The following is a 22,261-nucleotide window of genomic DNA, read 5'->3' as shown; positions in this document are numbered from 1 at the left end:
AACTTTGTCTTTGTCTGAATGTTGTCTCCAGCAATAGTATTCAATCAGGTAGGAAGCAAAACAGAAAAATGTCTTCCCTTGAAAATGAAAGGGAAAAGTGAAATCATATCAAACATGTACCTCCAAATCCAAAGAATCGTGCGAAAAAACCAGGGATGGGGTATGGTGTATGAAGCAAATCAGACAACCAGAGCAGTGGTATCTACATTTTTCAATTTTACAGAGCGTAGATGCACATTCATATTCACACAAACTAGTGATTAAGAGGGGCAATCGCTAATGTTAGTGAATACCAGAAAACTAAATTTTAAAACACTTACTCTGTCAGCATGCCCTTCTTAATTGCAAAAACTAAGCCATATACCAAGCCTTTCGCTGTTTTCTGTTATTAAAAACAATAGAAATTGAAATGAGATTTATTTCAATTGTTTCTCTTCTCAGCATTAAAGCATCTAGTGGAGGCTTGGAGGGCGCCATTGAAATATGAAATGAGATGAGGTAGTAGTTACAGAAACAGAATACCCTGCTAAGAACAAAACAGAAGATTGAGAAAATGAGTGGGAAAGGCCACAAATTCCTAATTTAATTTTCTTATGTGTCTTCCCACCCATAAACTTTGAGAAAAACAATTTCCCACCCATCGTCAGTGGATATGTAACCTAACAAGGATAAAACTGCGAAAAGACTATAATACTCCTTGTTAGTTGACTTTAAAATTTTTAATGAGGCTGAATAACATTTGCCTACCCAAATTTTATTAAATGTATTTTCATCGGGCCTATTGGTGGGGGGGTGTGCGTTTCATATAGTTTGGTTTATATTAATTTTAGAGTTAATAAATTAAAAAAAAAAAGTTATAAAAATAAAAGTGCTATTAAATAAAAAATCGAAAAAATAAAGAATTATAAAAATTTGATTTTTTTTTTTTTAAAGAAATACACTACTTTAAAAGCATGTTTTAATAACCAACCTAGGGTGAAACCTGGCAAAGTTGTCGGGTCTTAGTTGATAGTTTAATCGGTTTGACTGGCCAGTCAAACTGGGTTTTAAAAAGTTTAAAAGTAGCAAATACACCCCTAAAAATATTAAGTCTCTACAGGTTTAAAATTTGGCAAACACCCCCAAACAAATCGCGTCGATTGTTGGTAGTAACGACACACCAAATGTAATTCCCATCATCCTTTGAGCCATTTCCTAGAAATCGACCCGAGATCGAGACTCGTTCGATTTTGGCTAGATCTAACCGACGCCAACGTTGACATTCCAAGCCAGATCTCAGCATCGCTAGCGTCGACAACCATCCTTATAACCATGAAATACTCTTCTCACCCCTTATCAAAACCCATCTCACCTTACCCTGTTTGCCTTGCCAATCGTCAAACACCGACAAAACTGACTGTTGTCGTAGCGTGTTTTTTTTAATTTTCGATCGATTTACTCATCGGAAATCACTCCGTCGCCACCATTGCAATCACACACACTTTCTCTTTAAAAGCCCCCACATCTTGGCCTTCAATTATCGCCAACTATTATCCCAATTTCTAGGGTTTTGGTGAATAGGGAAACTGGTAACCCAACCTAGTGAAAGCCCTAGGTTTCGGTTGAACCGGTTGACTAGCTAGCTGGCTGCCAAGTTTTAAGGCACTATTTAAAAGCAAACCTCCATTGAAATAGAAATTGAAGGTAGGGTTTAATGCCTATTTTCCAAAATGTGTTTGTACTTTAGGGGTGTACATACATTAACCCTATAATATTTATTGTCCTAAGCCTAACTGGCAAGAATGCCCTTTGCTATTAAAACTAAAGTCTGAATTTAATGATGGGTGGAAAAATGTTTTTTTTTTTTTTTCAAATTTTATGTGTGAAACATTTAATTACCGCAACTTTGGGTGGGAAAAGTTTCATTCACGCGTCAATAATGCTACAATAATTATATATGTGCTGTGTAAACAAATTGCACAGAAAGCGAAACTTTTTTTTTTCCACCCTTTTTTTATTCAATTACAGATTTACCCTTAAGGTGGGCATGTTTTAGGATGTCTAAAAACTTGCTAGAACTGATTTTTAAGCCAAAATTGCATTCAATGGCTGCAATAACCTCCTCTCTACTTCGGTACTCTCAATCTCTGCGTTTTTTTTTTTTTTTGATGTGTAATATAGAATTTAATTGAACTGGGTATTTCTTATTCTATTTGTTTTGTTTGAAAAGGAATTATGCTGGAAGTGCTTCTGTTAGAGCGTTTGCTTTTGCAAATGTGAGGGTTCCTCCTCCACGAACCTTCTTTAATTACAACCCCGTTAGCTTTCTTCTTCCATTTCACTCTCGCAGGTACAGTTTACTTTTTCTTTTCATGTCAAAAGGTTGATATTTGTGGCAAAGTTTTTTCTTTTTCAGAAAATAATTATATAATTCTTTTTTAGATTTCATTCATTGAACTTGTAACAAGTTCTTCAATTGTTTATTTGTTAAATGTTAACTGAATTCTGATGCTTGAGAAAGCAGAACTAAAGAGAGAGCCTTGCTTTGTTGATTGAGTTGTTGGTAGATATAAGAATAGAATGGAAAAAACTGTGGAGAATAATGATCGAAACAAAATGGGTTTAAGATAAAGCTGTTGTAGTTTAGAGTTTACCCCCATTTTTTTTAATGAAAATAACAAGAGAGGAAAATTGGGGTGGGCAGTTTTAGGTATTTGTGTGCTTATTGTAGATATTCCTAAAAGCTTAGAGTTCTGTACCTTGTTGATCGTATTATTGTTGGTGGAAGAGATAAGAAGTTTCTTTTGTTGGAAATTGAAAATGGAGTGAAATCACAGGGTATTATTTATGATAATAGCTTTTGTTTGCTGCTGGAATGAACTTTAATTTATGTTCAATGACAATTGACGTCTTTCTTCATATTAACTTGAAACATCTACAGATCCTTCTCTCGTATTGGTGTTACAAATGATGAAGAGGCCCTAGCGAAAGCAGCTGCAGTGAATGCTGATAGTGAAGCTCCAACCATGTATCATAATAACCCTGGTTTGATCTCAAATTCTAGTTATAGTGTAATTCATAGATACACTTTTTTTTTTTAACTTGAAATTTATGGATAACAGTCATATACATATATGTATTATAATTCAGTGAAACTTTTGAAATGCTAAAATTTGTGGAGATTCTCTGCAGATTGAGAATCTGTAGAAGTTTCCAGTGAGAAACTTTAATGCTGATCGTGATTTTAATGTCAGTAAATAAGCTGTATTAATTTGAGTGCTTGGAGGCATATGATATGTATAAAAACACTATTATAAAAAGAGGGGGTAACATTACCTTCTTCCTCTAATGTGTAGACTGAAATTTGTTTTTCTACTGCTTTTGTTTGTGTTGGAGAGCGTTCTCTAATGATTAAGGATTATTGTTTATGTAGATTAAATCACAAACTGAATATACTTTTGACTACTGCTTAAGTGTAGGGACATGTTGAGTTTGCTGATGGAAAAATCTCTCTCTCTCTCTCTCTCTCTCTCTCTCTATCTTTGGTCCTTTTCAGATTTGACAAGATCATAGCAAAAGAAATCCCTTCGTCCATTGTATATGAGGATGAGAAGGTCTTAGCGTTTCGTGACGTCAACCCACAAGCTCCTGTTCATGTTTTAGTCATTCCAAAGTTCAGGGATGGATTAACAATGCTTGGGAAGGTTGGTTCTCATGTTATTACTATTGTCTTTCCTGACAAAAGAGGTCTGCTGTTGCAGTAATTAGATTACTCCACTTGCAAATGTATCGACAATATTATATACGCTTTTTGGTGTTCTCTATGCATTTCAATTGGGATGATTTTTCTGTGTAATTTTGTGTCTCTCTTCCTTGTCAGGCTGAAGAAAGGCATACAGAAATATTGGGCTATCTACTCTATGCTGCAAAAATAGTGGCCGAGAAAGAAGGTATCCTGGATGGTTTTCGAGTTGTAATCAACAATGGTCCTGGTGGATGTAAGCTTTCATCCCATATTATATAATTCCTGGAGGATTTTTTCTTTTTAGGTCACTGCATTGATTGATATATTTATCTTGACACTCTCACTCTCCTCCAGGTCAATCTGTTTATCATCTCCACTTACACGTCTTGGGTGGGCGACAGATGACATGGCCGGCTGGTTGAAAGTTTGTAACATATTTACGCTAGCGAACTCTAATATGTTTTCCTTGTTCTTCATTCAGATCCCAAACTATGTTCAGCTATTAATCTAGGACATTTGGAGGATTATTCTCATGAGCTAGGAATGTTTTGACTTCAAATTTTAAGAGAATATAATAAAATATGGAGTTTATTATTTATGCATAATATTATAATAAGTTAGCCATGCTCTGGAATAATTCATTGAAATAAGAATTATTTCATTGCTGTGATGCTTACGGTGTTGATTTACAAGCTTGTAATCTTAAAATTTGTGGTTTAAAATCACAAGTCCATGTTTGCTAGTGTGCTCTATCTGGCATTGGAATCATGCCATTTAGTAAAATGGATTAGAACTATAATTCACCTGTGGGATTGAAACTTTTCTCGTTTTACCAGTTCAGCATTTAACGTTCCATGTTAACATTGTGACATTCATTACCTTTTGCCTATTGATACTGAGACTTGAATCCCAGTACTATGGCCAATCTTTCTTTAATAATAACTCGTATTTTTTTCAAAGACAACCAAAATATATATGCCAGCTGAAGGTAGTTAGTTCAGCAGCTTCACAATTTCCACTGCCAAAACAAACTAAGGCAATCAAAACAATATGGGTGAAATTTGGGAATCAAAGACAATTATGAATATATGATACTTCTTTTATTTTCTAAATGTACAAATCAATTATATTGGCAGCTAAAAAATTGCATTTCCAGCTACAGTATTAGTGAAGATACAAATAAATTAACATAAATCTACATCCCGTGCAAGAAAACTCTACCCCTTCCACATACAACCTAAAATAATGAAGATAAAATAACTTTGACCATGAACTTTAGAGGGTCAGTAAATTTTTGCATTTGTACTTGGTGATGCCTATAACTCGGATACCTTTTAACAGCCAATTTCAGAGAAAACTATGGCAGTTTGTGTGGGCATCGAACTTCCAGATAAAGGGGGTGTCACAAAGAGCTAATAATCCCAGTCTTATTTGAACAGAGACAAGAGCAATCTGGCTCACTCAATTCCCTCTTGATAAGCCGTCTGTCACGATTAATCATAAGTTTGATTAGAGGTAGCTTCTGTGAGACTTGACGCCACACTTCGTTTACTGTTCCCCCTGGATGGTCATATATAAAGTATCTCTGCACCTGAAAAACAATTTACATAAAGAAAAATAAACTTTTAAGTAACCTAGGTAGCTGGTATATTGCAATAAACGGAAAAAAATCGCAAACCTTGAAGGTAAAAAGTAAAACAAAGTGCATGAAAGTTTTATCTAATGCGCCTCATAATCCTCATTGCAAAGTAAATGAAATCTAACAAGCTATAGTGTTGCAGTTGCCCTGACAAATGTTGTCACTGTCAGGCTGTGCCTGCTTCCGATTAAGTCTAACCATGACAGAGAAGTTTGTGAACATTATGTCAAACCCTAACAACTGCTTGGCTTCTAAGCAACTGGACCAATAAAAATAAAATATCAATGTTTCTATAGTTCATTTCTAAAATAAAGTACTCTAATGAAGATGCTTTAAACAAGTGTGTAGAGTTAAATGTTGCAAGGAGAGAAGTTCTTGAGTGTGCACATTCAAACCTATTTGGTTACAAGATGCTAGTGCCTTAGAGGCAAACAAAAACCTAATTGCTTTATAGCCAACTTTTAAGCTAATGAATACTCATGTTTACACAACACAAAATAAATGTTGAAATTTTATCCGGAACACCAGTGAAAAGTACAGGCGTGAAAGCAACTGTAGTATCAAAAGTTTGAAAGTAAAGGAACTGCAAATATTACTTACCTCTTTGAGCTCTTTCTGATATTCCAGAATCTTTTCTGTGGTCACTGCTTTCAGAATTGAAACTAAATACTCAGGCTTCAGAGCAGCGTTGGTCTCTACAAATACTGCAATCTTTCTATAGTCTATCACGTCTTCAAAAGGCAACTCAATGCTATCACTAACTATTACAGGTATACACAAGCTAACTATAGAATCAAATAGCCGGCAAGCTGATGGTGTATCACCAGCAGGATTCAAACAGAACTTTGATGTATGCATCCCTCGGGTGGCTGCACGTCTATTCTCTCTAGATTGTGTCCCATGTTTTATTATGACACCTTCTTCTGTTTCAAGTAAGTTGAAAAGCAAATCCCGAATTTTGCCTCCCTACAAAGGAAAAAAAGGAGATAAGAGACCATAAAAAATATATAGAAGTCATAAAATCAGGAATACCCATTACCCTAAATCTGAGTCAAGAGGAGTATAAATCCTGCAACCAAGCACACAGATCTAAGAAACTCTAGTCACAATACGCTGTCTTATAACTGTGTATTAACATATGAATAAAATTCTATACAATGGTTTCACCGAGCACAAAAACAAGCTAGTTCCAAGGAAAGTGGTAAATGTGAAAATGAAGGCTCTATGAGAAATCTTCATTGTCACAGACACAGACTTCAATCCAATTCTCCAACTTGGTTCAATATTCACTAATAAGATGAAACCTCCCGATTAAGCATACTCACACAGAAAGCCCCATTCCAGCTTACATTCATATGCATATTCAGATAAACAATAAGCGAACACCATAATATGAAGGCACTACAAAATCAAATTGAACAAAGCACACAAATTTATGTTTGTTTGAGATCAGATAGCCAGACATTACGAATTTCATAACCATACTGATTATTAATTTGATAACTTCATCACACTCCAATGCCACCAAAGCAATCAAATCCTACAATCTAAATTTCATGACACTAAACCCTTAATAAATCCAAACATTTAACCAACAATTATCTTCATACACTTTCCCTTATGTATAATCCAAAAACCTCTAAAATGCTCAACATCACATATAACTCTTCAGCAAAACAACACACACAATTAAATAATTGATTAAATAAGCATAAACAAAGTATAAATTGATATCAATTTACCTCTTTTCGATACCGATTGCCCATGAAGAACAACAAAGTGTTCCGATTTTCGACTCCAACTTCACCCTTATACAAATTAATCCGATGCGAATATGGAATAATCACATCCTTCACAAGCGACCCCTGGTCACCCCTCAACCGCCCGAAATCAGAGACCAACAACACCGCATTCTTCACCCGATCCACCACCCTTAACATCGCATTCGGGTCACCCGCCACGATCACGTGGTCCCAACCATTGTTCCTCCTCCAATACTCCTGCTTCTCCAGCCATTCCACCAGCTCCTCCTGCATCTCATCGTCGCTGTACCTGAGAGCCCCACCTTCGGTCGCCAGCCCACCTCCATTGTTCACGATCAAACTCAACGAAGAAAACACCGGGACGAAGAAAAGATCCGCCTCTTCAGGATCCGTCACCTTCACAATCGGAGACCCGACTCTTTCCCCCTCGGGTCGATTCAGATCCGAGAACAAATACCACTCCCCCATATGCTGGTGACCCGGGTATTTCAACGACGACACGCCAGTACCAGGCTGAACCGAACCCCCACGAGCCAAAGCGTGCTGCTCGATGATGCCATAAGTGAACTTCTTGGGAAGATCGTACATATAAATTTTGACTTTCAAGTTTCGACCTTTTAAATTTTCAAGATTTTGTTTGACATCGGAAGAGAGCTTGACGTCGTTGGCGGGGCGGTCCGGCGGCGGCGAAGGGTGGAAAAAGGAGGTGGCGAGAGCGAAGACGGCGAAAACCAAGAGGAGGACGAAGATACCGAGGCGTTTGAGGAGGGAAGATTTTCGCGCCATTTGAGAAAAGAAGGAAAGGGATAGGGTTTTGCGAGATGGGGTGGAGCTTAGTGATGAGTGGGGAGAGGGAGAGGGAAAAGGTGAAATGGGTTTAGTTTTTCTGTTCATTTCATTTGTGGGTTCGCCACTGAGATGAGCAGTGAAATGGCTGGACGTTGGCTTCTGTTTTTGTTTGTCTATTTGTTTATTTGGTTGAGTGAAACTTTGTATGAATTTAGGGATTTTCTTTTTTTTTTTTTAATGTATTTTACTATTTTTTGGGGAATTTTGGGTTATGAAATTGGTATGAATTAAGGCTTTATAGGTTATCGATTTTGATTTTTGTGTGATTTTGGGGGAAAATTAGGTGTTGAGGTTGAGGGAGATAGGGATGGTTAAAAATTATAAAAGGAGATAAATGATGTTGAAAATGAAGTTTTAGTTTTTATTAATGTTGATATTATTAGTAAGGTTTATTGATTCATTATAATTTAATGATTTTGAGAATGAAATCTAAACTTGAAATATCAAGAGGGTTTATTTATAATATATATATATTTTTTTTTAAAAGATTTGTGAAAATGAATGGTGTTAATATGTGATTTTTGGTAAAAAGGGTATGAGAGATCATTAAATTAAAATATTGCCTGGTACAGGCGTTGCTTAAATGGAGAACATGTTTATTTAGTGATTAGTGACACCATTAAATGGGAGTGGGATGGTGATATTTACATAACATTAAACTTATGTTACATGATTTCATTTAATTGTTATGGGCATCAAGCAAATTCTCTGTTTTTGGCTAATTTAAAACATGAACTATTACTATTCATCAATTTTAAGACCTAATTTTCCATTTACTGTTCATATCATTTATGTGCTGTTAAACCAGAACTCAACTCTCAAAAGTCAAAAAGTTTAGATTATTACATTATTATCACAGCTCTACTACTAGATAGGCATAGTAATATGGGTGGCAACAAGCAAATCTTAGATTTTCTCAACAAACAACTATATATTTTTGGTTATTACATTCCACTTACTCATAGAAACATTACACTAATACTCAAATTAACGTTTCATTGTTTACATGACAACTGCAATGCAAAACTGATCAAATAATATTATACCTTTGAATCAAATGATACATATGCCAGAACTAGCATGAACAAGTTTCTCAGCTGTCAAAATTGATTTGTAGGTGTTGGTGGGCTGGGAATTTGTAAAACATGCTCCACCTCAAAATCTCAGAACCCTTTTTGAACATATCAAGTCAATTTCCCAAATTATCCTTTCTTTGAAGTTATGAATCTTCAGTATCTCCATTCTTGTTCTTCTTCTCTTGTGGAGCATTGTTTCCAGTATGAGGTAGTTTGAAAGCTGATAAACAAGAAAATTAGGAAAGTATCGAGGACCAGTTGCAGTTTTCAGGATAAAGAACACAATATCTTTGAATTGGCAAATCGCAACATAGAAGAACGAAGAAAGGAAAAGACACAGGAAATCTGAGGTTAGCCACACTTACACCTTGACCATACTCTTGATAGTGCCAGAAACATTAAAAAAGGAAAGCAGTAGCCTCAACAAAGATGTTAGGCATAACATTATAAAGAGCCCCCACAAAAATTACGCACCAATTAATTGATTGGAGGAGAACACATACTATGATGTCAAGGTATAAGATGATCCATCATTTTCAAGAAAAGACTAGGCACCAAAAGCATACAGTAACTATTACGGGTCAAGGGAAAACACCAATTTACAGCTAAGAATTACACATTCACCATAAACAAAGAAACAATCTGACAAAAGAAAACACAGAACAAAGGATCTTAAAAAATGAGCAGCTGGTGTCATTGGGTTCATAGGAAGAAAGTCAGAGATAAGAAAATAATAATACTCACATTTGATAGATGATCCAGCAAGACAAGTCAGCCTTGAATTTGTTTTTGCCTCAGCCAATGGAATTGGCTTCTCCTTAACTGCCATGCGTACATCCCAAACACGTATAACCCCATCTGAGGATGCAGATGCCACTAGATATGGATCATCAGCATCACCACCACCATCATTCTTAGAAAGCACCACAACACCTTTCACACGGGCAGAATGAGCATCTCCAATGCAATATGATACCTTCCCACTGTTTGTGTCCCAGGCTGTGATACTACGGTCCTCACCACCAGTAAGTAGAACTCCATTCTGTTAAAATAGAAATAAAATTCAAGAACTAAAAGAAAAAATTAACATGCACAAAATTGAAAAAATTATCTGTTTCAAGATGCCAAAACACATTATAAACAGAGAGTTGTTTAATTTTAGGCCAAATGCAATACTGTTTCACCACAGAGTTCCCACCTTAAACTTTATCAGTTTAGACTCAACCAGTGAACTTCTAAATCTATTTCAAAACATAGAACTTCCTATTCTTCGATTCCAACAACCCAAATGACGCATAAATCTAATATGCATTTGCTTCAGGGGTAAAATAACAACTTCAATCAATCATTCAAAACAATTATTAGTCAATTGATAACAACAAAACATATGCACCAAAGGATGAAACTAACCTCTCCAGGAGCTGCACAAAGAATCCTTTTATTTCCCTCCAATTCACACAGCAACTTTGCATCTTCAGCTTGATGAACCCCAATTTTCTCCTCTGTAACCATAAAAAACTTATCCCCACTGAAGTCAAATTTAATCAAGCTCGCTTCTTTCCCCAATTTATGATAAAAACTCCTCCTCCCTCTCACCAAATTAACCATAGCCAAGCACTCGTCTCTCCCCACACTCAACGCGAGCTTCCCAGAAGGATGAATGGCCAAGTCATTGACTCCCTTCTTGTGGGCCTTAACAGACTTCAAAAGAACAAAAGGGTCGGCGTCAAAAATCGAAACGAACCCATCGGCAGACGCGGCGAAGAGGTTACGAGGGACAGAAAGATTGGGCGGAGTGTAAAAGGCGAGAGAGGTAACGGAGGAAGAATCTTGGAGGTGCAGGGCGCCGAGAGAGGCAGAGGAGGAGAGGTCGTAGAGGTGGATGGTGTCGTCACTGGATCCGGAGGCCCCCGCGGTCCCGGCGACGGCCACTGTAGTGATGGGGGCGAGGTGGGACGGGTAGGAAAAAAGCTGGGTTAGGGTTAGTGTTAGGGTTGAAGAAGAAGAAGAGTTTTTTAAGGGTTTAAGCTTATAACCCCAGATGAATTTTTCGTAAGAACCTGCAATTAAACTCATGTTTATTGTTTCTTCTCTTCTCCTCTTCTGTGTGTAAAAAAATTGAAGTATAAGGTTTTGTTAGGGTTTAAGGAAGATAATCAAAGTTGGGGAAGGTAAATTGAACCGTAGGATCAAATCAACGGTCCAGATTAATTTCAAAATTAGTTAGTAGAATCAAGACAGCAGCCCACTGTAGTCTTCAATATATTTTTTCTTAGAATTTTAATGTATATTTTTCACATAATTATTATTAACATTAGAATTACAAAATCATATAGATTGTAAAGTATAGACAAGAAAAACTTGTGGTCACAATTCAGTTAATTAAGTTAGCATTTTGCATTTATGTGTTGCTAAACCAAACAATATAAGCAATACATGGTGGAAAGGGAAACTTCGTCAAATTTGGCATTTACACTTCTCGGACTGTTCTTTCTGATTTCAAGAGTTAACAAGATGAATAAAACATTTTAGAATTCCTTATTATCCTCATTTATTCTTTCTTTCTTTATTCTATTAAAATAGAGAACTATTGGCCCATTCTTTCTTTATTCTATTCATAATTAAATATGAAACAGTGGCAAACCACAGTGCTTACATTTATTAGATTTCTACTGGATACTCAAATATACAATAAAGCCCCAATTTAGACCATACCATAGTGTAAGCCAAAGAAAATGGTATAGTATGAATTTCAACTGAATAATTCCTTTGAGCCTAGAAAGAGAGTTTGAATAGACTACTACATAATTTTGACAGCATATATAGAAAGATAATCCAATCGCAAAATGCAGAACATGCAAACTTATATTATATGCTCTGTTAGAATGCGTTACAATATGGAATCCACCGTACTGTTAACTTCCCAAAAGATTATTTGGATTAAGCAAGAAGTGATAGGTAGGACGAGAGAAAATGCTAGACTTATATAGATGACTGATTGTATCAGAAAAAAGAGGGAACTGAAGCAGGGCAAACAAGATGACAGGAACACAAGCTATTGAAGCAATTGGAATAGCTACTGACGAAAGGTCATCACCAAGAGCAATGAAAAGAGTGGCTCCAAATGCTGCCATCATGGTGGCAATAGAGATAAAGAGGGTTGCGAGCCCTATTATCAATCTGTTTGGTAATGAATGTAGGAAATCTTCTTCTGCATAACGCGAAGTGAGAATCGACAAGAACATTAATATTGCAGTGGCAGAGCAGAATAGCGCCAAAGCATCTGATACTGCAAAAACAAGAAATGATACTTGATGTAGAAAAAGAGGCCTGCCTGTAAGATTGTTATTGCCACCAGGCACGGTGAAGGCTGTAGCAAACATCACAGTGGCAATAAGCGTTGCAACAAGCATACATGAAGATGATGTGTCTTTCATCCACTTTTCCCCCTCTCGCAAAAGTTTCTTGTGTTCCTCCGAAAACAAAATATGAGGTGTTTTCCCGTCTGAATTTTTGGACTCTCTATAAGATGGTTGGACAACCTTTTCAACTTCCTGTGATTCAAAGGAAATTATACTAAGATTCAAACCTGGAAACTAATGGTAATAACATAAATAAATTCAGTGGAAGAGAATCAAAATCAACAAAGTGCAAGCTTAGTAGTTGAGCATCAATTAACCTTGAACCAATGCAACTCTCGTCGAAGTTGCAAAGCTGCTCCAGAATCTATTTTGAGTCGATCAGGAAGCGCAAGCTTTCCAGCTAGATGCAACATGTTATTGTTGTTTTCATCTTTATAAGCTGCTATCAGATCTTTATGAGCACCAATGGCATGTATGAGAGTAAAAATACTTTCTTGTCGATGAACAACCGCAATATGAAATATGCTTTGACTATGATCATCAACCTTCCAAATGAGGTCAGGACACATTCTGATCAGCACAGTTATGAACTCAACATTCCCTACTTCCACAGCAGTAAACAACAAACGAGAAGGTTTCCTAAGTAGTTCTCCAATTTTTGAGTCATCTAGAAACAACACCAGTTTCCAAAGTTGTTTCACCAATTCAAGAGCTTGGAGATGTGTTAGCTTTCTGTTAAGGATTGCTCTTATACCTGGCACTGACACGACAAAGAACCATCACTTGGAGGTGTTTTTCTCAAAATTCAAATAGTCTAGTGTATAATAATCATGTAAAGAACAATCAATCTGCTACTATAAGAAAAAATGTTAAAACCATGAGAATGGCCAATAATAGAGTTACTCACATGAGTAGATGCACCTCTGCCAAATTCCAAGTTGACTCCCACTTACAAATTCCAAAGGTTTTCTTGCCAATACATGAAGAGCTGTCTCTCCATTTCCATCCCGAGCTATAGCTAATTCAGGATGATGATGAATTAAGTGTAATGCCACATCTGGCAAATTAACATGAGATTCTCATTAAAGTCTGTTCAAAGAGATAAAGTGTTGCAACATTATCTTTAGATCAAAGAGTGAAACAGATTTTACAAAACTAGAGAAAGATACTGAGAAGGAAAAGGGTAAGTTACCATAAAGGCCAGTATTGATGACAGCAACAAGAAGTTCGATTCGATCTTCATCTTTTAGATCAGTGTCCTTGGTAACAGAGTAAAGATACCAGACCATTTCTCTATGACCTAACAAGGCAGCCATACACAATGGTGTTGCTCCCTCACTACCTCGGATTGATGGCAACTTTGTTCTTACTAACCATCACTTCTGCAATTCTTTTGATTCCAGATGCAGCAGCAAAACACAAAGATGTGTTCCCAACCTTATTTTGTAGTGCCAGGCCATCAGGTGTCATAATATTCACAAGCTCCTGAACAAATATAGTATGCCTAGCTCCGGCAGCAATGTGAAAGGCAGTTTCCTGATTCCTAGTTATCCTAGCAGACACTGCTTGTGGATTCAACATAAAAAATGCTTTTGCATATTCCCAGTCACCTTTAAGCGCCGCGAGATGCAAGGAAACATAAGTAGTAAAGCGATTCCTTTCTACCTCCCCTTTCAAAAGTTTTTGGAACACCATAAGTGCCGAGTTACTGAAAATATCTAAGTTCACTTTATGGCATATAAGTAAATGTAAACATACCAGAAGTTGTCCGTGACTGAGACACTGCTTCTTGTGGAAAACTTACATAGTAACCTATGGCTTCTGGATTTATTTGTGCAACATCATTGGAAGCGATTTGGCCAAAACCATAATTCATTGTTATGCCAACATCAGAGCGTAAAGCTACGCTTGTATTTTGCTCCCACAAAGATTGGGTAGAGTGTACAACAGATTTGATTTCTGGAAAACATGTTTGAATGGAAAGACCCTTTTTGGATCGTGACGAATTAAGGTTGTTCATCATCATTCCCTTCAACTAGTAGAGAAAGTGCCAAAACCAAAGTAAGAGAGTATACAGTATAGCAAGATCTGTGGAATTGTTGACAAATCCTACAATAATTTCTTCTACTATTCGTAATTTGAAGAATCGTACTTGTCAATTTTAGGAACAAAGTCGTTGAAATTAGTAAAACTCTGAAGTCTTCATCAATAGATCAAATGGTAACGGAAACCCGATTGCTGTGATGTTTGACAGGAATCAAAATTGAAATTCGTTTGATTCAATAATGGGTTTGATGAAAATTGCATCAGGACGTAATAGCAAATGGATTAAAAGAAGTATAAAATACATAAACAAGATGGATTCTGCCGTAAACTGTATGCATGTATTTATACTTAATAATAAACTAATTTAGTTTTCTACATATATATGTTTAAGTTCAGTAGTTTGAGATAACTAACCCAGTAGACAAAGTAGACTCTGTAATTGAATAGTTCTGGGTTTGTTAATTACCTTTAGTTGTTAGTTCTCAGCTCAGACGCAAAGCTTGAAATCACAAATGTGAATACAGCTTAACCAACAAAATTTAAAGTTAAAACAGATGACTGGAAATGAATTCTGTATAAAGATACAAGGAAATTTTAGTCATCAACAATAATAATGCAAACAAAACTTTAGTAGCATAAAGTATTTTAACTGACACTGAAATATTGCATTTCTAAGCAAAGGTTAAGTGGAGCAAGAAAAGAAAAAGAATTACCTTGGTGAAAGCAGTAGATGATGAAATGTATGCAAAACTATTCTCTGCTGATGTTCTGAGTAAAGTAAATGAGCATGGATGCTGCTGAGAGAGTTTACAGTGTTGAACGTAGGTCAAGCACAAATTAAACTAAAAAAAATGACAAAGAGATGTATATAGATTAGAGAACTTGGCATGCATGCACCAATAAGTCAAGACTTAAACGCGTTATAATTGGTTTACTGGTTGTGGATGTTTGATACGTACTGAGTTGACATTGGTGTGAAATGAAGCTTTTATACACTTTCTTGGAAAGGACACCGAAGCTGGTGGTATATTTCCATGAGATAGGTGCTGCCACGTATACCTACTTGTAACCAAGTTTCAAATGTATTACATCAGAATGCAATCACTTCTGATTAAGAAATTTCCAGTAGAGAGCAGTGTGATCGATAATATAGGTAATTTATCAATTTTACACCAGAATTACATGCTTTTAACTAAATTGTTGGGAAAAAACAGGGGAACTCACCCCTGAATTTGTAAGAAAAAACTACAATTTTGGATGGTATGTTGCCATAGTTTGGAATATCATATAGAGAAGAAATGAATATTTCTTTTAACATCTTTGCAGTGGTCTAATCCTGCTGATAAACCATAATAGATGGAAACAAAATGCATTAATGAGTTAATAACTTTTGACAGCAGAATCTGTTAAATGAACGAAGGGTCTTATCTTCTTAATTAGCATTACCTGAAGAAATGCAGAGCAAATTAGTGAAACCAAATGATTTTATATTCCCTGTTATTAAAAGGGGAAGCTGAAATGGATGAGAAAATCATACCAACCCTGATATAAATAGAAGCCTCAAAAATAAATACGATAGTTTTTCTTCATTCATGTAATCATGTTTGTATATTTACTGAATGAAATCGGCCTAAAGATCACTAACTTTTTTCCAATGAAAAGTCATTACAAGAACAATGAAAGAGTGCCTCCAATTTGTACCTGTGCATGCTCTAAACTCATTTTTCTAATGCAAAGTCATTACCAAGAAGTGGCAAGAACAATAAAAGCGTATATTCAGAAAGTCATCGGTTTTGCAAAATAACATTGCTAGAATCAGATATGTTACATAGATATTCAATTAAAAACCATCAAACATTCCATCACCACTTCGGATCATTGCTAAGGTTTCCTTCTTCTCCAGCATCACACGGACGAGTTTCACCATTCCAGTTCCAGCAGCAAGAAAAAGAGCTATTCGTCCATATTTATTCTTTGAAGCTCAATCCTTCTTTGTCATGCGTTGTAGAAGTTGCGTCTAAAATCAGCAAGAAAAAGCCGAAGTAACTCCATAACTTCTTTGTGTTTTGTTTTTGAATCTCAAATGTATTTGTAAAAAAATTAATTAAAAAAGGGGATAGATTAAATTAAAATGCTCCTAATTTCCAGGTCTATCAACAACCAGTGACCTAGATTGTGTGCTTGGAATTATGGGCTCATCGATTTGATAAAATCAAACAACACGGCTTGACTATTCTGTCAATCTCAAAGTGACCAAATTTCTAAACTGTTTTAGGAGCTAGACTTTAAACTTTGAATAAGCGATGACCTAAAAAATTATCCTTGTCTATTATTTCTAATCGCTATTTTCTCATTGCTCAAAATTCCAAGTTTATTGACTCAATAGTGAATCGAATTGTCTTAAATCTGAATTTCCACAAATATGATTTCCATCAAAGACCATCATTTTTTATTTTTTGAAAAAATTAGGCTTAGAAGTACCCATAGCGCACGATGTATAATTTGTATACCAACTAATTTGGAAATCTCCCTTAAATTAATGTGAAAGAGACTGGTTGCTTTTGTTTGTTGTTTTTTTTTTGCTTTTTTAGTTGATAATTTTAAATTTCATGAAAGTTAAATTTAAATTTCATATGGTTTATTATGCAGAAAGAGAAAAGATCCCCCATGGCTTTTCAAAAGAGGTAGCTGCAGCACCCTAACAGTTACCATAGTGTTACTGAATACTGTTACAAGATCCAAGCGTGCTAATGCAAAACCCTGTGATTCTCCAATTGAAATAGAGAAAATATATTCTGCAATTGAATGGTTCAGAGTATATATTTATTATCTTTATTTGTGATTCTCAGCTCAGAATGATAGCTTGAAATCTGCATATGAATATCGCTAAATTAACAACATTTAATAAGCATGCAAACTATTCTCTGCTGATCTTCAGCGTGAAGCATATAAGCAGTGCTCAAGTATTGAAAGTCAGTGCTCAAGCAGAGAACTTTGGTATGCAGGCACTCAAAAGTCAAGACTTAAAACTCCTAATAGATCTTTTTCAGAGTTGACAAGTAAATCCATAGATAACTAACTGGTTTACGTACTTGTGGAAGTTTGATACAAACTGAGTTCTGGTTTGTGTAAAATGAAGCTTCAATACGCGTACTTTTGTTGAGTATTACATTATATTGAAAATGGTGACGGTAGTTTTTGACCAAAATGAGTCAAAATTTTGTGTCTGTAAGTAATGAAAACTCAGGGTTGCCAAGTTAAATTTGCCCAATTTATATTTTGATATCATATGGATTACACTTTGTCAAGATATAAGCTTAGGAGCAGTCTGGGTTAAAATGTAATATTGAAAAGTAGTCAAGTCTGGGTTAAAATGTCAGAAATCAAAGCTGTGTAGAAAGGCAAGGTTTTTTATCTACGGTTATAAAAAAGGAAAGCCGCCTATTATTTTGTAATGAAAGTATCTTAATTCTCTCTTCTTCAATTTCATTCTGTTTTCTCTGTTTTTCTCCCAAATCGATTCTGGAATACTCTTCTCACACTTTTATGATAAGACTCTCCCTGTATTTAAAGAAGTTATATCTGGAAGGAAGGGATATGAGATCCGTCTTACCCATTAAAACAAGCATAAGTTGATAAATATAAACTATTAGTAAATGGAAATTGTTACAACTACGTATCTTTTGAGCACATATCTCTACAACAAGATTACAATCTATTACGTCATTCTCTACAAAAATTAAACGGAAAGTGCAAGCAATAATAACAAAATATCTCGCAGCATTCACTAAAAAACAAAAAAGAACATATACCAATATTCCTCAAGAAAGTTCCAGCATACTGAGTCCTCCCATTTCTTTATTGTTTTTGAAAGAAAACTGTTTTCAAAGGTCAAACGGGCTACACCGGAAAAGAGTTGCTGATGTTGCTTGGTGAATGATATGACAAGCAAAGAAGCAATCACGGTAGCAAGAATAGGAACCCTAATCTTTCCATGTTTGAAGACAATGAAAATAGTTGCACAAAACACCACTATTATATACTGCTGCTATTGATAGGAATAGTGTTGACAGTACAACGACCGCATTTTTCGGCAACACAATAAAATCTGCATCTGTATATCGTGCAGTGTAAATGGATACGATTGTTAGTATGGACCAAGAGGATGATGCCAGCACTATTGCATCTGATAACACAAAATTATGAAAGAAACTTTCTGAATGAAGTGAGGAGTAGTCCCTGTTTCATCTTTGGTGCCATCTGGCACCGTGAAGGCTGTTGCAAAAGCCACTGTGGTAATAAGTGTTGCCACAATCATACATGAATTTGCAATTTCCTTCATCTACTTCTCACCCTTATCTTTTAAATCTGTTGTCGTCTCTAGGAGTTCTTCCCTCATTTTTTGTTCCAGCATGCTTTGGATCCACAATCTTATTCACTTCCTACATTTATTGATATGAAAAATCTTATCAATGAAAAAAAAAAAATTCTACTCATTTACAGAAGAGTGATGTAAATATTTACCTTAAACCAAAACAACTCTTGCTGCCGGTGGAGAGCTATTCCTAATACATTATTAAGCCGTTCTTGCTTTAACGCATTATTAAGCCATTCCTGTGGTGGGCTCCTTCTAGCCAAATGTAAGATTTTGTTTTCTTGATTATCTTTGATCTCAAGTATTGATTTCTTCAATTTCTGGTCTATTTTGTCAATGAGTTTAAAGATTTCCTTTTAACGATTCAAAATAACAACGTGAAATATGTTATAATTATTTTCGTTAACTCTCAATATCAACTTAGGAAATTCACGAATAAGAATGGCTAGAAAATCAATATTTTGTTGTTTGACAGTTTCAAATATCACTGGCCTAGGCTGGTCAATAATTTCTGAAATCTTATTATCATCCAACTATAAATCATGAATTTGTTACCAAAGCCATTTGACTAATTCACGTGCTTCTAGGGGCAATTTTTCACGCCGGACCTTGTCGCTACCTGAACCTGCGAGTTTGTTGAGCCAACTTTAATTAGTTCACAGAAAAATTGAGAATTCAGAGATCTTTAAATTTGAAGAAAGACATGTCTTTAAGTTAAGGAAAAAACCAGGTTTTCGGTTAACCGAAAAACCGATTAATCAGTTAGTAAAAACTAGTTAACCAGTTTTGAATCGGTTTTAATTTAATATTTAATATTTTTATAATAAATAGAATTTTTTTATTTTTTATTTTAATTTAATATATTTATCGTAAACCGGTTAGTAAAGGTTAGTAAAACCGGTTTTGGTTTTCTTCAAAACCGGTAACCGAACCTAAAATTCTGTTTTTTAATTTCTTTGAACCGAATCCAAATTGGTTTTTTGGATCACCGGAAATTTGGTTCGTTTACCGGTTTAGTTCAGTTTATGCATTTTTTGGAGCACCCCTAATTTTTGTGATATATCCTACAAGGAAATTTAGATCATGCTTAATTTCCATGTCTACATAGTAAATAATGTGAAAAAATGGGTTGAAAGATAGAGTTACCTCTCTTTCGGTACCTTGCAATCTGAAACTGCAAATTAATTGAGCTCTAAAGTGGAGAGTGGAGAGAATGAGAACAATACTATTATAGAAAGAAAGACCTCAAAATTAGACTGACGGAGCTAACCATCAACTAAAGGGAAAGTATCAACAATAAGAGTCGGGCAAACTAGCAAGAAAAAGTGACGTACTCCTCCTCAAGTCAATAATAAGTGCAGCCATTTACAACATGTGATTAATATGTGGACGTGAAGCTATCAACCCAATCTCTTCTAAAATCTGCTAAATTTACTATTTAAACTTTAAAAGAATTAAAGTGATGATACCAACAGACAAAGGTCAAATTAGTTGTTGAAATTCAAGAAAATTATTTGTTTTTCAAAATTTACCAAAATTTTCTTTTTAATTTTAATTTCTTGACTACTAATTATGTTTCATATTTAATTGTTTAATGAATTGCTTTAATTTTATCATTTCTTCAAAATAATTACTTAACTTGGTGAAATATATATTAGTTGTAGAGAAAGAGGTAAGGTAACATTCCATCCATCCATTCCCATTGATGTCAAATTATCTGGGTTATTTTGTTATTATAAATAGATGTAGACAACTCATAAATCATATTTTCTTTTTTAGAGTAAAAGCCGGTAGATGAATGGAGCCAATTAATAGCAACATTGTTAGAGTAAAAGAGGTAAATTCATAAAGAAAGACCTCAAAGTCCAATTAATAGTTTTTGATAAATGTATAAATGTCTTTAAAATAGAGGCAGCCGAGATGATAACAGTGTGGAACTTGTAGCTATATGTAAGAAACAAATAGTGGAGCCATTAACCAAATTGAAGGGCTATTCATAAACAAGAAACACATGAATTTTATCTTACATTTCATCGATAAGTGGAGCCAAATGATGTACATATATCTCATCCCATCTTTAAAAAAGACTCTTCACCAGAGGACTTGAAGAGTTAACTGCTGTTAAATGCTAAAACCCACTACATCTACCATGATTTTTTGAAATATATCCTGGAATATTAAGTTTATGAAATAAGCCATTACCGTGACAAGAATAGGAATCCATAGCATCCCATCTTTGAAGACAATGAAAATAGTCGCACAAAACGCTACCATCATTGCTGATATTGATAAAGAAAGTGCCCCTAATCCAGAACTCAAACTCCGAGGTAATTTTGAAATGAAATCTTCTTCTGCACATGGGGAAGAGATAATCGATAAGAACGTTAGTATGGATAAAGAAGATAACATTAGCGCTATAGCATCTGATATGGCAAAAATTATGAAGGAAGCTCTTCGAACAAAATGCGGAGTCCCTGTCTCCTCTTTGGAGCCGCCTGGTACCGTGAAAAGTGCTGCGAAAACCACACTAGCAACAATTGTTGCTGCCATCAAGCATGAGTTTACAGTGTCCTTGATCCCTCTCTCAGCCTCACCCTTTAACTTTTTGTGTTTTTCAGCAAATTCAGCTCCAGCTCTATTTGTAGCTTCAGCATCCAATGGATGCAAAATTTTCTTCACTTCCTGCGGTAGTTGGTTATAGAACATCTAATCAATCTAGTGGAAAAAAAAATGGTTTTCCAAACAAAATCGTGTGCATGTAGTTAATTAATATTCACCTTAAAGAACAACAACTCCTCCCGCAGTTGCGCAACAACTCCTGATTCAGTATTGGGCCTATCAGATGGTGGTAACCTTGCAGCCAAATCCAAGATATGGTTCTTTTCATCTGTGTTCTGGACTACCAAATCCCCAAATGATCCATTCTCACGTATGATTTTGAAGATTTTACGTTGGTGATACAAGACAGCGCAATGAAATATGCCGTTCTTCTCTTTGTCAACTTCAAATATCAGATCAGGATATGCACCAAAAATTATGTTTAGAAACGCAAGGTTTCCTTGTTTTGTAGCCTCAAATGTTATTGGCCGGGGTTTTCTAATAATTTCTAAAATTTTGGAGTCATCCAAAAGCACAATTTGTTCCCAAAGTCTTCTGATAAGTTCAGTTGCTGATCGGGGAATCTCTTTAGTGGTAACTGAAAAAGCAAATATGATTTAAGCCAACATTAGTTTACTGAAAAATGCAAAACTACTCCGCATACAATCAAGAATGTAAGATAGCTACAATACACACAATGCAGTGAGAAATTATTTTGGCAGAATATAATAAAGAAAGAAAAAGTTTTACGCTTAAAAATAGTACACCAATGTATATAGTTCCCCTTCTCCACATCTCAATGTTTTATAAAACCCTGACTTAGAACTCT

At 35.4% G+C, this 22,261-nt stretch overlaps 4 protein-coding genes across 5 annotated transcripts; 1 reads left to right on the top strand and 3 right to left on the bottom strand.

The window, feature by feature from the left end:
* Positions 1-1,993: 1,993 nt before the first annotated feature.
* On the top strand, positions 1,994-4,337 carry LOC116123173 (14 kDa zinc-binding protein-like). 2 transcript variants are annotated; one of them, XM_031408980.1, is made up of 6 exons: positions 1,994-2,113; positions 2,210-2,329; positions 2,921-3,007; positions 3,536-3,683; positions 3,860-3,977; positions 4,079-4,337. In XM_031408980.1, exons 1-6 carry the CDS (start codon positions 2,037-2,039, stop codon positions 4,144-4,146), a joined length of 618 nt encoding a protein of 205 aa, XP_031264840.1. In that variant the 5' UTR covers positions 1,994-2,036; the 3' UTR covers positions 4,147-4,337. The 2 variants fall into 2 exon arrangements, with proteins under 2 accessions (XP_031264840.1, XP_031264841.1); XM_031408981.1 differs by lacking the exon at positions 4,079-4,337 and having other exon boundaries at positions 3,536-3,739.
* Positions 4,338-4,821: 484 nt separating this feature from the next.
* On the bottom strand, positions 4,822-8,100 carry LOC116123234 (probable arabinosyltransferase ARAD1). Its single transcript, XM_031409035.1, has 3 exons — positions 7,106-8,100; positions 5,964-6,329; positions 4,822-5,315 (listed from the first exon to the last, which is right to left on the bottom strand). The coding sequence occupies exons 1-3, from the start codon at positions 8,018-8,020 to the stop codon at positions 5,127-5,129; spliced, it is 1,470 nt and encodes a 489-aa protein (XP_031264895.1). The 5' UTR covers positions 8,021-8,100; the 3' UTR covers positions 4,822-5,126.
* An 830-nt stretch (positions 8,101-8,930) lies between these two features.
* On the bottom strand, positions 8,931-11,180 carry LOC116123127 (p21-activated protein kinase-interacting protein 1-like). Its single transcript, XM_031408927.1, has 3 exons — positions 10,462-11,180; positions 9,796-10,093; positions 8,931-9,271 (listed from the first exon to the last, which is right to left on the bottom strand). Exons 1-3 carry the CDS (start codon positions 11,125-11,127, stop codon positions 9,195-9,197), a joined length of 1,041 nt encoding a protein of 346 aa, XP_031264787.1. The 5' UTR covers positions 11,128-11,180; the 3' UTR covers positions 8,931-9,194.
* Positions 11,181-11,706: 526 nt separating this feature from the next.
* On the bottom strand, positions 11,707-15,284 carry LOC116123086 (ankyrin repeat-containing protein At5g02620-like). The gene is given in 7 exon segments (XM_031408870.1): positions 11,707-12,605; positions 12,731-13,173; positions 13,321-13,470; positions 13,606-13,772; positions 13,774-14,083; positions 14,172-15,030; positions 15,173-15,284. Coding segments are annotated over 6 exon segments (1,977 nt in total). The 5' UTR covers positions 14,440-15,030; positions 15,173-15,284; the 3' UTR covers positions 11,707-11,966.
* Positions 15,285-22,261: the final 6,977 nt, after the last annotated feature.

This window comes from Pistacia vera, unplaced genomic scaffold, assembly GCF_008641045.1.
Source record: "Pistacia vera cultivar Batoury unplaced genomic scaffold, PisVer_v2 Contig140, whole genome shotgun sequence".
In the NCBI taxonomy this organism is placed as follows: Eukaryota; Viridiplantae; Streptophyta; class Magnoliopsida; order Sapindales; family Anacardiaceae; genus Pistacia; species Pistacia vera.
The sequence above is the reverse complement of the archived record's forward strand: the minus strand, read 5'-3'. Positions and strand labels throughout refer to the sequence as shown.

Excerpts from the sequence above, each read along its gene's own strand:
- LOC116123234 (XM_031409035.1), bottom strand. The coding sequence starts at position 8,020 with ATGAACAGAAAAACTAAACCCATTTCACCTTTTCCCTCTCCCTCTCCC. Across the intron at positions 6,330-7,105 it reads GCAATCGGTATCGAAAAGAG|GGAGGCAAAATTCGGGATTT; the intron begins GTAAATTGATAT and ends TTTCCTTTGTAG. Across the intron at positions 5,316-5,963 it reads ATCAGAAAGAGCTCAAAGAG|GTGCAGAGATACTTTATATA; the intron begins GTAAGTAATATT and ends ATTGTTTTTCAG.
- LOC116123127 (XM_031408927.1), bottom strand. The coding sequence starts at position 11,127 with ATGAGTTTAATTGCAGGTTCTTACGAAAAATTCATCTGGGGTTATAAG. Across the intron at positions 10,094-10,461 it reads TTTGTGCAGCTCCTGGAGAG|AATGGAGTTCTACTTACTGG; the intron begins GTTAGTTTCATC and ends CTATTTTAACAG. Across the intron at positions 9,272-9,795 it reads TGCTGGATCATCTATCAAAT|CTTTCAAACTACCTCATACT; the intron begins GTGAGTATTATT and ends CTTGTTTATCAG.
- LOC116123173 (XM_031408980.1), top strand. The coding sequence starts at position 2,037 with ATGTCTAAAAACTTGCTAGAACTGATTTTTAAGCCAAAATTGCATTCA. Across the intron at positions 2,114-2,209 it reads ATAACCTCCTCTCTACTTCG|GAATTATGCTGGAAGTGCTT; the intron begins GTACTCTCAATC and ends TTGTTTGAAAAG. Across the intron at positions 2,330-2,920 it reads CTTCCATTTCACTCTCGCAG|ATCCTTCTCTCGTATTGGTG; the intron begins GTACAGTTTACT and ends AAACATCTACAG.